At 41.0% G+C, this 14,373-nt stretch overlaps 1 protein-coding gene across 1 annotated transcript; it reads right to left on the bottom strand.

Annotated features, from left to right (window-relative positions):
* Positions 1-6,665: 6,665 nt before the first annotated feature.
* On the bottom strand, positions 6,666-7,358 carry LOC149213817 (uncharacterized). Its single transcript, XM_089389166.1, has one exon. It carries the CDS (start codon positions 7,356-7,358, stop codon positions 6,666-6,668), a length of 693 nt encoding a protein of 230 aa, XP_089245292.1.
* Positions 7,359-14,373: the final 7,015 nt, after the last annotated feature.

Below are 14,373 nucleotides of genomic sequence, written 5' to 3'. Positions count from 1 at the left end.
AGATTTCTTGCACTAAATGCATTGATTTCGATGATGATTTATAATCCTATCTCATTTCTTGCACTAGATGCATTGATTTCAGTGTAGATGTTGGTTTATAATTATATTTGATTGATCGCACTAGATGCATTGATTTCAGTGTAGATGTTATATTATATAATAATTGTTGGCTAATATAACCTGATTAATAATATAATCTAATATTATATTAAATATAGTATTATAATATTATAATATTTAACATAATATTATAATGTTTAAAAATAATTTATTATATAATATCTAATATAATATTATGTTTAATAGAACATTATCAACCATAGGGAAAGAGAAAATAGAGAAAATAAATCTTTTACAATAGGTAAAAGAAGTTGGATTTATAAAGACATTAAATATCAAAATTAGATTAAAAACATGATACCAACAATTATTGATTTTTTTTTAAAATTAAATGAGTTAAAGCATAATTTAAGGTCCTAACTCCAATTTAGATGACTTTAACATTATCATTTTGTTGCTTCATTGAAATAGATGCATTGGTTTGAGTGTGGATATTAATTTCTAATCCCATTTAGTTGGTTATACTTCATGCATAGCTTTTAGTGTAGATGTTGATTTCTATTCTTATTTGATTGATTGCACTTCAGGCATTGATCTTAGTGTAAACATTGATTTTTAATCCTATTTGATTGTTTACACTAGATACATTGATTTCAATGTAGATGCTAATTCCTGATTTGATGTAAATAGATGGATGATGTGCATTGCTTTCAAAGTCATAAGATTTATTGTGTGCATTGATTGATGATGTGAATTGATTTCCGAGTTATATTAATTGTCAACCTATATCCATATTAAATAGAAATGAACAATAAAGAGCCCAAATCCAACTTAATCATTAGCTTAGATCCATATTAAATAGAAATTAACAATGAAGTGCAAGTCAATAGAGAAAGGCACAAGAAATGACAACTGAGGATGCATTGATTTAAGTGTAGATGTTGATTTCTAATTCTATTTTATTGTTTGCACTAGATGCATTGATTTCAGCATAGATGTTAAATTTTGATATGATGAAAATATATGGATGATGTGAATTGCTTTCAAATTAATTAGATTAATAGTGCCCATTGATTTCATTATATGCACAAAGTAATTATTGATGGTGTGCATTGATTTCTTTGTTATAATAATCATCAGTCTACATTCATATTAAATATAAATAAACAACAAAGAGCATAGATTCATCTTAATCATCATCTGAGATCCTGTTGACTTGGTAGACCTAGGGTTCGACCTCTGGTTGCCAACAAAGGGCTTTGCTGCAGTCTAGCACAACACCGACCTTTTCATTCCTCCACAAGGGAGAAACGTCTCACTTGAGGCATTCCGAGACATTTAAGATAGAAGGGATCGGAAAATAGTGTCAAGTATCAACTTATCGCACAAAGAATTCATTACATGTATATTTATACATTAATGCCGAAATTCTTTAGAAACCATCATAAAATTAAAATAAATACATCGTGACAATGGATGCTAAAAGAAACAACAACACATCATAAAATAAAAATTTAAATAAGTGCGTCCAAATCAATCATTCCATACACTCATACACAGAGTTTTTTTTTTTTAATAGAAATGATTAGAGAGATGCATTAATTTCTGGCCCAAATGCCGCAATTCTGATTACAGTATTCAGAGCAAGATCCAGAATGCTCTTTGTCCAGGACTGAAGTCTCTTTTCCTATGCTACGCCAGAGATTTTTACAAACTATTTTTCTAGCAACCGCCTCTATTTTTCCCAATTTAAAAATGCAAACGAACTGCTTCAGTATAAGGCAGTGAAACATAATCACCAGGGGATTAAGGAATGGGACCCCAACCTTCTTCTCCATCTCTGAGAATGACTCCGAGGGGGAGAAGAGCAGCTTTATTAGCTTCAGTGTCAGCCTCTTTGTTGTTGTCTCGCTTGACATGATGGAATTTCAAGCTCTGAAAGGAATTTGAAAGGATTCTTGTTCTAGTAATCAATCTGGATAGTCTTAGATCTGATGGGGCAGATCTGTCTATGATAGTTTTAATGATAGTCTGAGAGTCTCCCATCACTATTGCATCATTGATTCTGAGAGATTTAAGTTGCTTTAGCCCTTGGAACAGGGCCAGAGCTTTAGCTTGAATGCTGGTGTTGAAGCCCACTCCCCAGGCAAATCTGAGAACAGTTCTGCCATCCGCTCTCTTAACCACTCCACCAGCACTGGATCTGCCCGGGTTGCCTTTGGAAGCCCCATCAAAGAAGAGGATAATATGCTCCTGCTTTGAGCAAAGAGCCAAGAAATCTGAAGTGATAAGACGAATTTTCCAGTCTTTAGGGAGAACGGGAGGCCTGACAGTTTCAGTGAAGCGGAGATCTAGGGAGTCACTCCAAGCTGCATCAAGATCTCTCAGTCCTACCCCATCAAGCTGTTCACCGACACATTCCTTTAACTGAGTTTTGATTTTAACCCAGACAATCTTGTAATCTCTTTTCTTGTCTTTGAAAATCCTCTGATTTCTTTCCAGCCAGGTGTGCCAACAGATTAATTTGGGAAGAATACACCAGGCAGCTTTGAGATGGACATTTTGAGGAGAGCCTCCGGGATATGACCACATCCAGTTCGAAAACAGCTCTGGAATATTATTGGGGAGGAAGATATCCGCCCTCCAAGGGCCTAAGGCCGCATTCCAGAGATCGGCTACAAACTTGCAATTCAGCATCAGATGCGCAACAGTTTCTGAATTTTCACCGCACAGGGAACAACGAGAGGGGCCGTGATAACCTCTTTTGTGAAGTCTATCATCCGTCAAAATACGCTGGTGACAGAGGAGCCAACAAAAATAGTTGATTTTGGAAGTGAACGCTGGAACCAAACTCCTTTCCATGGTTTCGGATCTGGAGGAACGTGGGGATGCGCTGAGATCTGCCTGTATCCCTGAGAGACGGAGTAACGCCCAGGCGACGAGCCCCAGCCATGGGTGTCTGCCTTTCTACTGTTCAAAGGAGCCTTGCCATTAAGGAAGTTTGAGAGGATTACCAGTTCGTTGGATAGGGACTGGGGCACCTCAAAATTAATCCAGCTGAGCCAGTGACCCTTCTCCCAATTAGATATGTCCCACAGTGTAATGAACCCCGATCTGTACATCCAATATTTCAGCGCTAACAGGGAGCGATCATCAGATAGAGGGTCGCAGCCCATTATACGATCCTCCCAAATTCTGATTTGCTTGCCATTACCAGGGATCCAATGAGCATGATCGTTGATTAGGGAGGAGGATTTTGCACAGAGCTTTTGAATTAGCGAGCCAGAGTTTGCTCTGGGGTGATCTAGGCACCTTTTCTTCTACCCACGAAAGAAATTTTTCCACAGAGCGAGCTGAGCCCACCCCAGATTTGGGGCAATAATCCTCTAGATCAATTTTGCACCCAACGCCATGTTTTGCATGCTAATGTTCTTAAAGTTCAATCCGCCTTCCAATCTGGGCATGGAGATTTTAGTCCAACTTAATAGAGGAATTTTCTTTTCGTTAGCTTTCCTGCCTTTCCAAAAGAATTTTCTGATATGCTCCTCCATTTTCTTCATAATTCCAACAAGGGCCAGCATCACTGAAAATTGATATATGGGTAGGTTGTTAAGGACGACTTTTATTAGAATTGACTTACCTGCCAAATTAAGCCAGTTAAAACCCCAGGAATGGATCTTAGACTCGAACTTTTCCAGCAGGGGCATCCAATCTCTATTGACAGCACGTTTTTGAAAGATAGGGAGACCTAAATACTTGAAGGAGGACCAAGATGAGGATGCCACGAAACCAAAGCAACTGGAGATAGCTTGTAAAGTGGAGGCAGGGGTGTTCCAGCAGTAGATATGGCATTTGCCTTTATTCAGCTTGCTTCCAGAGTCTTCACAGTAGTCATCAACCACTTCTTTGAAACTTTTAGCTGAGGACACAGAGGCAGCGCCTAGCAGGAGAGAATCATCCGCGAATAACGTGTGATTTATGTTATTAACACCTCTCGCAATGTTCAGACCCATAAGTTCTTGGTCCTATTGCTTTTTGTTCAAGAGGAAGCTGAGGACGGAAGCTTGAAGGACAAAGAGCAGAGGTGATAGAGGGCACCCTTGCCTCAAACCACGAGAAGATTTGAAGAAATCTGAGGCCCTCCCATTCACCAGAGGGGCAATCCAAGGCTCGCTGATACAGGCCTTAATCCAGTTAATAAATTTGGATCCAAACTCGAATTTGCGCAGGACATCCAATAGAAAAGTGTGTCTCACTTTGTCAAAGGCGCTTTCAAGATCTAGCTTGACAACCATACCTTTCTCTTTGAGAACCAAACTAGAGTGGATCGCCTCTTGTACCAGGACAAAGTTGTCCACGATCTGTCTTCCCTGTATAAATCCTCCTTGGTTCGCAAGGAATGATGCCCGGGAGGATGATTTTTAATTTGTTGGCAATAACTTTCGTGATCAGCTTATAGCCTATATTACAAAGGGATATAGGGCGAAATCGGCTGAAGGAGTTGGCTCCTTTCTCCTTGGGAATGAGGGCCAGGATGGGCGAGTTAGTGCTTCCCCCAATTTTCTGGCACTCTTGGGATTTCCATATCATTCTGCATAGGTCTTTCTCCACAGCCTGCCAACAGGTTTGAATGAATTCGGCAGTGAAACCGTTAGGGTCTGGGGCCTTATCCGGTTCCATAGCGAAGAGAGAGGCTTTTATTTCATGATTAGAGATATCAGCATCCAGGAATTGATTATTTCTTTCGGTTATCAGGAAGGGCACCTCATTCACAAGGGAAGAAGCATGATCAGCGGGCTCTTCTTCACTTTAAAGATTTTTGTAATGAGTGAAGGCCGCGTTCTTTATGCATCTGATATCTCTATGGGTGGTGGTCTCAACTTTAATTTCAAAGATGGAGTTGAAACTTTTTTGGGCCTGAGCTTGCTTATGGAAGAAAGAAGAGTTTCTATCTCCTGCTTTGAGCCAAAGACTGCGGGATTTCAGTCTCCAATACTCTTCCTCTGCCAAGCTAGCCTTATGGAGCATGCGCTGAAGGTTAGCCTCCTTGTCAAGTAATTCTTTAGTGATCTCAACGTTTTCCGAAACCAACTGATGCGATTCGAGATGCTCCTGGATCATTTTCCTTTCCACAACAGGATTTGGTAAGGATTTTACCTAGGACTTTAGAGCAGCTTTAACTCTCCTAAGTTTCTCCTCCCAAACAAAGAATGCATAGCCTTTGACAAGGAGCTTCCAGGTTTCTTTTATCAGAGGCAAGAAAGGCTGCTCCTTGACCCAGAGAGAGTTAAATTTAAAAGGAATGGGACCTTGATCCGAATGAGCCAGCAGCTCGAGTTTAATGGGACGATGATCGGAAACACTGCAAGGAAGAATATGCATTCTAGATTCTAGGCCAAGAAGAAGAAAAGAGCTTTGAACGAGAAATCTATCTAACCTTGCAGCGATATGACTTGGACCGATTCTTTTGTTTGTCCATGTGTACTTCCCAGCTGAAGGCTTAATATCGATCATGTCCTAGTCGAGAAGCAAATCCTCAACCCATTCCCGCGCCGGGTCCCTGACGATGCTTCCTCCACGTTTTTTAGACAATGATAATGTTAGGTTAAGATCCCCTGCTATGATAATATTAGCTAATTCTTCAGTATCTGCCAGATTCCTAATGGAGTCGCAACAATGCTTTTTCTCTGCTGAGCTGACGGGAGCATACATGTTGAAGAGGGAGAGAGTCGTATCTGTTTCTACATGTTGGATTTTTGAGAACAGCCAATGGGTGTTTTTAACTTCTCTGATCTTTATAAATTTGTTTGCATTCCAAATAGTGCCCAGTCCACTAGAAGCACCTCGAGCTGACACTGCTTGACCTTCGCTTTGCTTCCACAACTTCTTGTCGATCTGGAGGAAGGCATAGTCCTCCATTTTAGTCTCCTGGATAAGGAGTAGATCGGGAGATTCTGTTCTTATCAGGCTTCTTATAGCTTCTTCTTTTATTCTGCTCCCCATACCCCTGCAATTCCAGGAGACGATCTTCATCACTTGCATTTTGAGTGGTGAGCTCCCTTAGAGCTCTGGGACTGATTTCTGTTCTTCTTTGGAGTATTTTCCAAAATCTTCTCAAGGGTTGGTTGACTTCCCTGGAGCTTGTCTTTGTAGGTCTCTTGTTCTCTTTTTTCCCGCGCAGATTTTCGACCTCTCAATGATCTTCTGGCCGAGGTTTGCGAAGCTCCTATTTCGCCTTCTTCTTCTGATTCCTCCGAACTTTGCACATCCTCTATCTCTTCAATGAGAGTCTCTTTTGGTCTGTCTTCATTACTTTCCACCTGTATTGGTTCCATGAGGGGCTCCTTGGGGATCGATCCTTCTTTCTGTATCTCTGGTTCTAGGGAGCCTTCCATAGCTGGGCTTAACAGAGTGTATTTGTTTCCTTGCTCTTCCATGATAGGGGTTTGGTTTCTAGGGGCAACCTGAGAACCATTGCCTTTTGTGTTGCCTATTCAGTTGGCTTTATGGGCATTTTTGGATCTTTTAACCTAGGTCCAGCCTTTGTCCTTGCCTTTCTCCATTTCAGTATTCTTTGGACAGTTTTGAGCGAAGTGACCATAAACCTAGGATTTCCTGCACTTGAACGGGAGCTGCTCATAGTCCAGCTTCTGAACATGAGACCAGCTTCCAACCCTGATCTTTACTGCCTCGGGCAAACCAACTTCCAGGTCAACTTCAACGCAGATTCTTGCACAGTCGAATTGGTCCTTGTTATTTGCTCGGTCGATGAATTTGCCCAAGGTGTTACCGATATGCTTTAGGGATTCCCAATTCCAGCAATGCATAGGCAGATTGGGCAGCCTAACCCACACAGGAACGGCTATGGGAACGTCAACTGAAGGATCAAAATCAGGCGTCCACTTGTTGAGATACAACCCCTGAGGGCCCATGAAATAGGGACCGTTCCGGAATATCAGATCCTTATCCTCTTTATCAGTAAATTCAAACATGAAGAATCCCTTCCCTAGAAAATACGAGGTGACACCATTCTTAATCAATGGAGCCCAGTTTCTAGCAATCCAGCTCTCCGTGGATTTGGGGGAGGGCCAGAGGCCCGTGAACTGACCTACCAGAGCTCTCTCAGCCAGGGAAAGGGCAACCTTGATTGGACCCTCAGGGGGAAGTGAGATCTCTGGAATGTTGTCCAAACGTTTCACGAACTTCGCAACCTCTAAAGCTTTCTTCTTCGGTAGGGATTCCAGGAGCTTAAGGAAGGCTTCGGCATCGGAAGGGGGGGGCAGAGGGGGTGGATCCATTGTAGTAGGGACCACAGATCAGTGGCTCAAACCCCACAAGCCATCTCAGGAGCAACGAACAAAGTGAAAGGGAGCCCCAGCAGAATACAGGAGCGGGGGCAAAGCACCGCGCAGGGGAGTGCCTCGCAGGGGAAGAGCCCACAGGAGGCAGGCGGAGCCCACCAAGCAGCCCGAGGCCGAGCAGTAGACAGGTGCAGAGGAGCAGAGCGGCAGCTAGGGCAGCCGTGAAGAATGGAGATATATCTCATACACAGAGTTACCCCATAACACTTCATTCTATTAATAAGACAAGATCCTTACATTACATATCTGCGTTAGTGCACAAGATCTTTCAAAACATATATCATAGCAAGGCTCAATAAGGCTAATTCACAATCTAAGCATAGTCACAGAGGTTAGATCTTCAATCTGGTAGCATCTTGAAATAGATTGAGAAAAATCTCTCTTAACTCATTCTCCCTAGACCTTTTATAGATTTTCTTCCTTGATCCCGCTCGCTTGATCTGGTCCACTTTTTCCACTTTGACCCTGTCCATTTGATCTGGTCCAATTTGACAAAATATGGGTGCTTTGGTCCTTATCATCTCGATTCCTTCAAAATCCTATGCGTGGATTCATCTTTTGCGGATTCTCTAGGTCCCAAGATAATCGCTTTCAAATCTCATTTGCTCTTGTCCTTTTTCTATTTTTGACTTCCAACTAGTTTGATTATTTTCCTTTCCATTTGTGTTGGCCATTCATGCAACCCTTTTCTGACCAAAATTTAATCAAAATTTATCCAAAAACGAAGGACCCAATATGCCCTGACCACAATCCATTGACTTTCCCTCGAGTCAATCTACTGACTGCACACTCAACTCTATTTGTGGTTGTGCTACCTTTGCAGAAACTTATTCTACCTATTCTATTACTTTATCTTCTCCATGATCTACTTTGTTTCCTTCAAATGAAGGACCCAAATCTGGTACTTTCTGTAGGACTTGGGCTTTAAAATTAATATACTATGTAGTGGAATATTTCCAAGTAGCGAGCAATGAAACAACTTTATCAACAAACTCAACAGTAGTATTGGTTGTAGGCTTCTTAGGACAAGACATACAGATGGTCTACCATTCAACATCAACCTCAGAGTTCAATTTATTTAGATGGAAAAAATGATTTTGTGCTAGAGGCTGAAGATCCCACAATATAGACTTGATGGCATGTGACTCCTCTTCTAGTTGGTGGATTTGCTTCTCAAGCACTTCAACCTGACTAAGAATATCTTACTTCTGCTGGAGATCAGTAGTGGCGAGTGCTTGGTTAAACAACTATTGAGTTTGTTGTCGCAACTGGTAAAGGTTGGTCCTTCTGAGCAAGGAGATTAGGCCAATCTTCCACTTGTCGAAAAAATTCCTGAGAATAATTCATAATCGGCTCGAGATTTCTGTTGTATGAAGATCCCTGCACAACCTCTTGCACAATCTATTGGATGAAATGATCAACTGGATCAGGGAGTGCTCTATGTAGTTCAACAATATTGCACCACAACTCTTTATTATCGAAAACTAGATATTTATAAGAAACTTCAACAAAGTCACAATATTCAGCCAATTGACACATAAAGAAGTCCTGTGGAGCATTAGGTACAACTTCGGTAATGGTTGGCAGCATCTGCTGGAACTTAGCATTAATATATTCAATTTGTCTCTGTAATTGCACCTTTTCACCTCTCAACTAGTCTTGTTCCTTGGTCATGTTAGCTCTGCTACATTTTGTGACTTTTGATGGATAAAATCAGGTTAAGCAGTGCTGGTTTGGTTGTATAAGGCTGGCAGCAGTCTTTCATGCTTTCTCCTTCATTTTCCCTTTTCTCCTTATAACTCCCACACCTCCGTTTCCTCCTTCCTCTTAAATTCCCCTTATTCCCCTTTAAACCCCTTTATCTCGGTTTTTATCTCAAAACCCCGCCTAAACCCTTTTTCGGGCTCCCGGGATTCTCTTGGTTTAAAACCTATAAACCCCTGAAAACCTTTAAACCCCGCATTAACCTTTGTTTTCAATTAACCATGGCTCTAATGTTTAATCCATTATCACCACGCATACAATAGAAACATAACCCATTGACGGGGCCCTCCGTTGTCACATCAAACAATAAACCTGTGCATTCATTCCGCGCCGTCCGATCTCACCTCGCCAGGATCCAACGATAGACGCTTCCCCCGCTCCGCAAACTTGCGCATGTGATAACCCGCGGGGAAAGCGGTTTCGCGCCTGTCAAATCAGACACGTGGCACTCGCTGACTTGTATTGCACCCTCCCTGTATGTTTACCGCCATTGTCCATAAGCGGCGCGGGGAAATCGCTTCCCGCCACCGTACCCGGCTCCCTGCCCATTAACCTGTGTTCTTCTAGACCTCCCGTCAGCCGTTGGATCATTCCACCGCGATCCAACGTCCATCGTTCATCTGTTCACACGCCTCTCGATAGCCCTCTCAGATCTAATCACAGCCGTCAATTTGCCAGATCTAACGTCAGCATTCTTTATCAACTCTTGGTTCATTATCCATGCATTTTACGTGTTTATGGCAGTCCTGTGCACTCGAAGGAGAAAGGAGCCCATGTTCAATACTTTGCGTAGTTAATATTTCAGCTGCCACATTCAAAGACAACACGGTCAAGGACAAGAAGGAAGGTTTCGAGCCGATCAAGGTATTAATCAGTCATGGAGCCTTGTACACATTACATTCCATATGCTCAGAAAGGACATCAAAGTACAGAAAGAGCCATTTTGATCATTAAAAACAAGCAAACTGTTATCAGAGCACCATATCTGAATGTAAATGTGGTTTGTGGTCCATTATGACCCCTCCACGCTTAGCAGCAGAGCAATTTTTGTAAACAGATTCTATATATACTCAAAACAAAAAATGTAATGAGGTTGATGAGTGTTATTTTGTTGTAAGCTTCAACTTCTGGAGACTGTAACTACTGTGAGACCTGCAACTTCTGGTCTTCATTTCCAATGAATACAAGCTTCTTTTGCTGTTGATTGCTCACTTTCCACTTCTTCTTCTTTGTTCCAGGCTGTGCCTATCATGTATTTATTCATGTGCTGTTGATGTTTAGCATTAGAGGGGCTGTCATCCAACCTCTGTGTTAAAATTTAGCTGTATCATTGAATTTGTATGCAGGTTTATGTTGTTTTAATGCCAGAGAGCTATCATCCTGTCTGTGCATTAGGAAACAGATTTATAGACCTTTTAACTGATTGCAGCCAGCCATCACAGGGTCTTGTGCATCTGCTGGTGTGGTCCGTCTTCTCCATCATCACATTTTCTTTAAACTGTGAGTAATTGGTGGTCTAAAGCCTTGTATTTTGGGGGTTTTCACCCATGTCTGGGGTTAAGCATAGTAGGAGTGGTTATCTGGCTTGAATATGCAACATTTCTTTCATTCATCCATCATTTATCCAACATTTGTTGAGTTTGTAATGTTCCCGAGCATCTCTGATATACAACCTAGGAGAGTTTCTTGGGGTGATAACATTAATTGGCGCCATTGCCGGGGAGAGGAGAATTGAAGCTCAGCTTCCCTGGGAGAATGACACAGCTTCAAGCTTTGATGATAGACAAGGTTTGAACACAGTTTCTGGTTGTAATCATCTATCTGGCGACTCCATTGGAGGAAGACCATCCTTTGGCGACTCCACATTGAAGTTCTGGCTCAGTTTGTGAGACATACTCGAAGAAATCCTCAGAAATTACCAGCTGAACCAGTGCCTGAACCTGAGAGGACTGTTAAATCGAAGAAAGCTTCACAGAAAGGGGCATCAGGATCAGGTAAGCCTAATAAGTCTCATGCATCTCTGAAAGATAAAGTTGTTGCTGAAGATTTACAGTTTGAAGATTTAGAAATCAGCACTGTTAATAAAGAAATTCCTTCAGAGATTAGTTCAGCCCCTTGTGCAGTTAGTTCCCCTTTGAATCTCAGTCCAAAGAAAGCATCCCATTTAGTCCAAAACATCCCTTTATCTCTGCCATCCATCACATTACTCCCTACTATTCAATCTGCTAGTATTCTTCCAAATATTCCAATCATGGCAGGACAACAAGCACCTACGAGGATAGAAAGAATTGTAGCTGCCAGATATGGACCATTGGTATTGCCTGTGCCTTTAAATCCTATGCCTGTGGGAGAATATCAAAAATATATGCCTAAATTCACTGGTACAGAGGGAGTAACAACAGAAGAACACCTTGAAGCTTTTTACAGTTATGCTGATAATTTAGATATAAGTGAGAATGATGTGTGGATGAGAGTTTTTGTCCAGAGCCTTGATGGAGAGGCCAGGAAGTGGTTTAGAGAATTACCCCAGAGGTCAATAACAGATATTGAAGCATTAGGTGATGCATTTTTGAAGCAATGGGGAGATAAAAAAGATTTGTTATACTACCATATTGAGTTTGGTAACTTGAAGAGGGAAAATGGGGAATCAATACCTGATTTTAATAAAAGATTCAATCGAATGTATAGTAAGATACCAGGTGAGGTAAAGCCTACTCCTACCTCTTCCAAACTCACTTATGCCAATGCTTTTGACTCTAATTTCTGCCTGTTATTGAGAGAAAGGAGATATGCTATGCTGGCAGACATGCAGGATGCAACCTTAGAAGTAGAATCTAACATTATGGCTGCAGAGAAACTAAAAAGTCAAGCTGATAGAAGGAGGCAGAGAGGTCAACCTTCCACTTCTTCTACTTCATCTTCAGAGCCTAAATTAGATAACATGACCAAGATGATAGAGTCATTGGCTGCTGAAATTTCTATGTTAAAGGTTGAGCAAAATTCAGGAAAAACAAGGCAGCAAAACACATTTGCTTCAAGAAATCAAAATCCATTCAGAAGAGAAAATGAGCAATTACAAATAATGCAGAGGGGTGCAGAGGGTTGAAGATTCAAAAGAAGATCAGAAAGTTAAAGCTTCTTTCCAAAATGTAGGCATGAAGAAGGAACAATTTGAAGAGAATGAGGATGAAATTCACTACATGGAAGATAAAGGTAGTGCTGCATTTTTGACATTGGCTGAATATGAAGAATCATTTCCGCAGGAAAAAAACAGTCAAGAATGGGACAGAGAAGCTGTTCTACAAACTGAACAGTAGCAGAGATATAGCCTGAGGTGAATGCAAAGAATGTCAAAGAAAATTCTGCCCAAACAGCTGCTGTCCAAACAGAACCACAGAATATCAAGCAGAGAAGACCAGCAGCTAATCCAGTCATCCTCAAAGCTCCAATTCAAGAGGTAAAAAGTTTTGATAAATCATCTTCTTCTTTCAGCTTTGAGTCAGAAGTTCAGAAATTGAAAATATCTTTGCCTCTGGTTGAGTTGGTGAAGAGTAAAATGTTTAGAAAGCCTATCCTTGAAGCCCTTGAGCTAGAAACCAAACAAACCTCCATTGACTCTGTTAATTTGCAAGATGACAAGCCTGCCATTGTGCTCAGCCCCATGATTGAACCTGCTGATAATAATTCTCCATCTTTTTATGTCTCATTGACCATTCATGACAAAATCCTTCACAATTGCCTGCTAGACACAGGGGCCAGCCACAATTTAATGCCTAAAGCTATCATGGAAGAGTTAGGCCTTGATATCACTAGACCCTATCATGATTTATTTTCTTTTGATTTAAGGAAAGTGAAATGTCTTGGCTTGATTAAAGATTTGGCCATTACTTTAACTCCGTTGCCCATGAAAAGTATGATGATGGATATTGTGGTAGGAGATGTCCCTCCCAAGTTTGGCATGCTGTTATCCAGAGGGTGGATTAAGAGACTAGGTGGGACCTTACAAAATGATCTTTCTTATGCAACTGTCCCAGTTTTTGGAGGAGAAAGGAGGAGGTTATATAGAGAAGCACAGTTGGCATACATCATTAGTGATGAGAAGAATCCTACAAATCATCCCATTTATGCAGTGGACACTGATTTTGGAGCATGTATTCTCCAAATTGAGGAATCTCAAAAGGCCTCTTTGCAGATCAGGAAACCAACAATTCAGACTGAGGAAAAGCAAGGAAGTCAGGTTTGGGAAATGTTCTTTGATGGAGCATGTTCCAGGGAGACTGCATGAGCAGGTGTGGTGCTAGTGTCTCCAGAGAAAGAAAGCATTCAACTGTCCTTTAAGCTGGTTTTTCAAGTCACAAACAATATAGCAGAGTATGAGGCTCTGCTGTTGGGCCTTAATGCAACAAAGGACAAAGGAATCAAGAATCTGAAGGTATATGGAGATGCTGATCTGATTATCCAGCAAGTAAATAAATCATTTCAAGTAAAGCACCCAAGGCTGAAAGCATACAGAGATGAGGTATGGAGAATCAGAGATTCTTTTGATTTTTTCTGTATTTCATATATTCTTAGAGCCCAAAATCAACTTGCTGATTCCCTTGCTGTTTCTTCTAGTCTATTTATCCCTCCCATGCCTCCCAAGCTAGTTTATGAAGTGCAAATGAAGTACAGACCATCATTGCCTGACAATGTCCACCATTGGAAAGTTTTTGAAGATGATAATGAGTTGAATAGGTTCCTTCAAGTCATTGATGAGTTTTTTGAGATGCAAATTGACCAAGAAAGTCAAGCCTTGTTAGAAAATCCCCAATCCCAACTTAGAAATAAAATTGGTAAAGACAACATTGTCCAGCTTCCTAGTAACCATATTCCTAAGGGTCTAATTCCTCTTGAAATACTGTTTGATCAAAATGATGTCCGTTACAAAGCTTCCCAAAAAGAAGACCAATATTCAATCTGTAAGCATGATATAGGAAGTCCAGGTTAGCCTAGATATATTGATTTTTCCACTCATTTGTCAGCTGATCAAAGTACTGAATATTGCAATTTAATGAGGCAATTTGCTGATGTGTTTGCCTGGGAGTATAGTGACCTGAAAACTTATGATAAGAGCATAATTCAGCATAAAATCCCTCTGGAGAAAGACACTATTCCTTTCAAACAGAAGCTGAGACCAATAAATCCTATG

Source organism: Pinus tabuliformis, chromosome 1_1 (genome assembly GCF_031772625.1).
Source record: "Pinus tabuliformis cultivar Carrire ecotype Pingquan chromosome 1_1, CPIR1, whole genome shotgun sequence".
Classification (NCBI taxonomy): domain Eukaryota; kingdom Viridiplantae; phylum Streptophyta; class Pinopsida; order Pinales; family Pinaceae; genus Pinus; species Pinus tabuliformis.
Note: the sequence above shows the minus strand (reverse complement) of the source record. Positions and strands in the feature narration are given on the sequence as shown.

Bases quoted from the DNA above. Each gene is read 5' to 3' on its own strand.
- LOC149213817 (XM_089389166.1), bottom strand. From the start codon at position 7,358: ATGGATCCACCCCCTCTGCCCCCCCCTTCCGATGCCGAAGCCTTCCTT.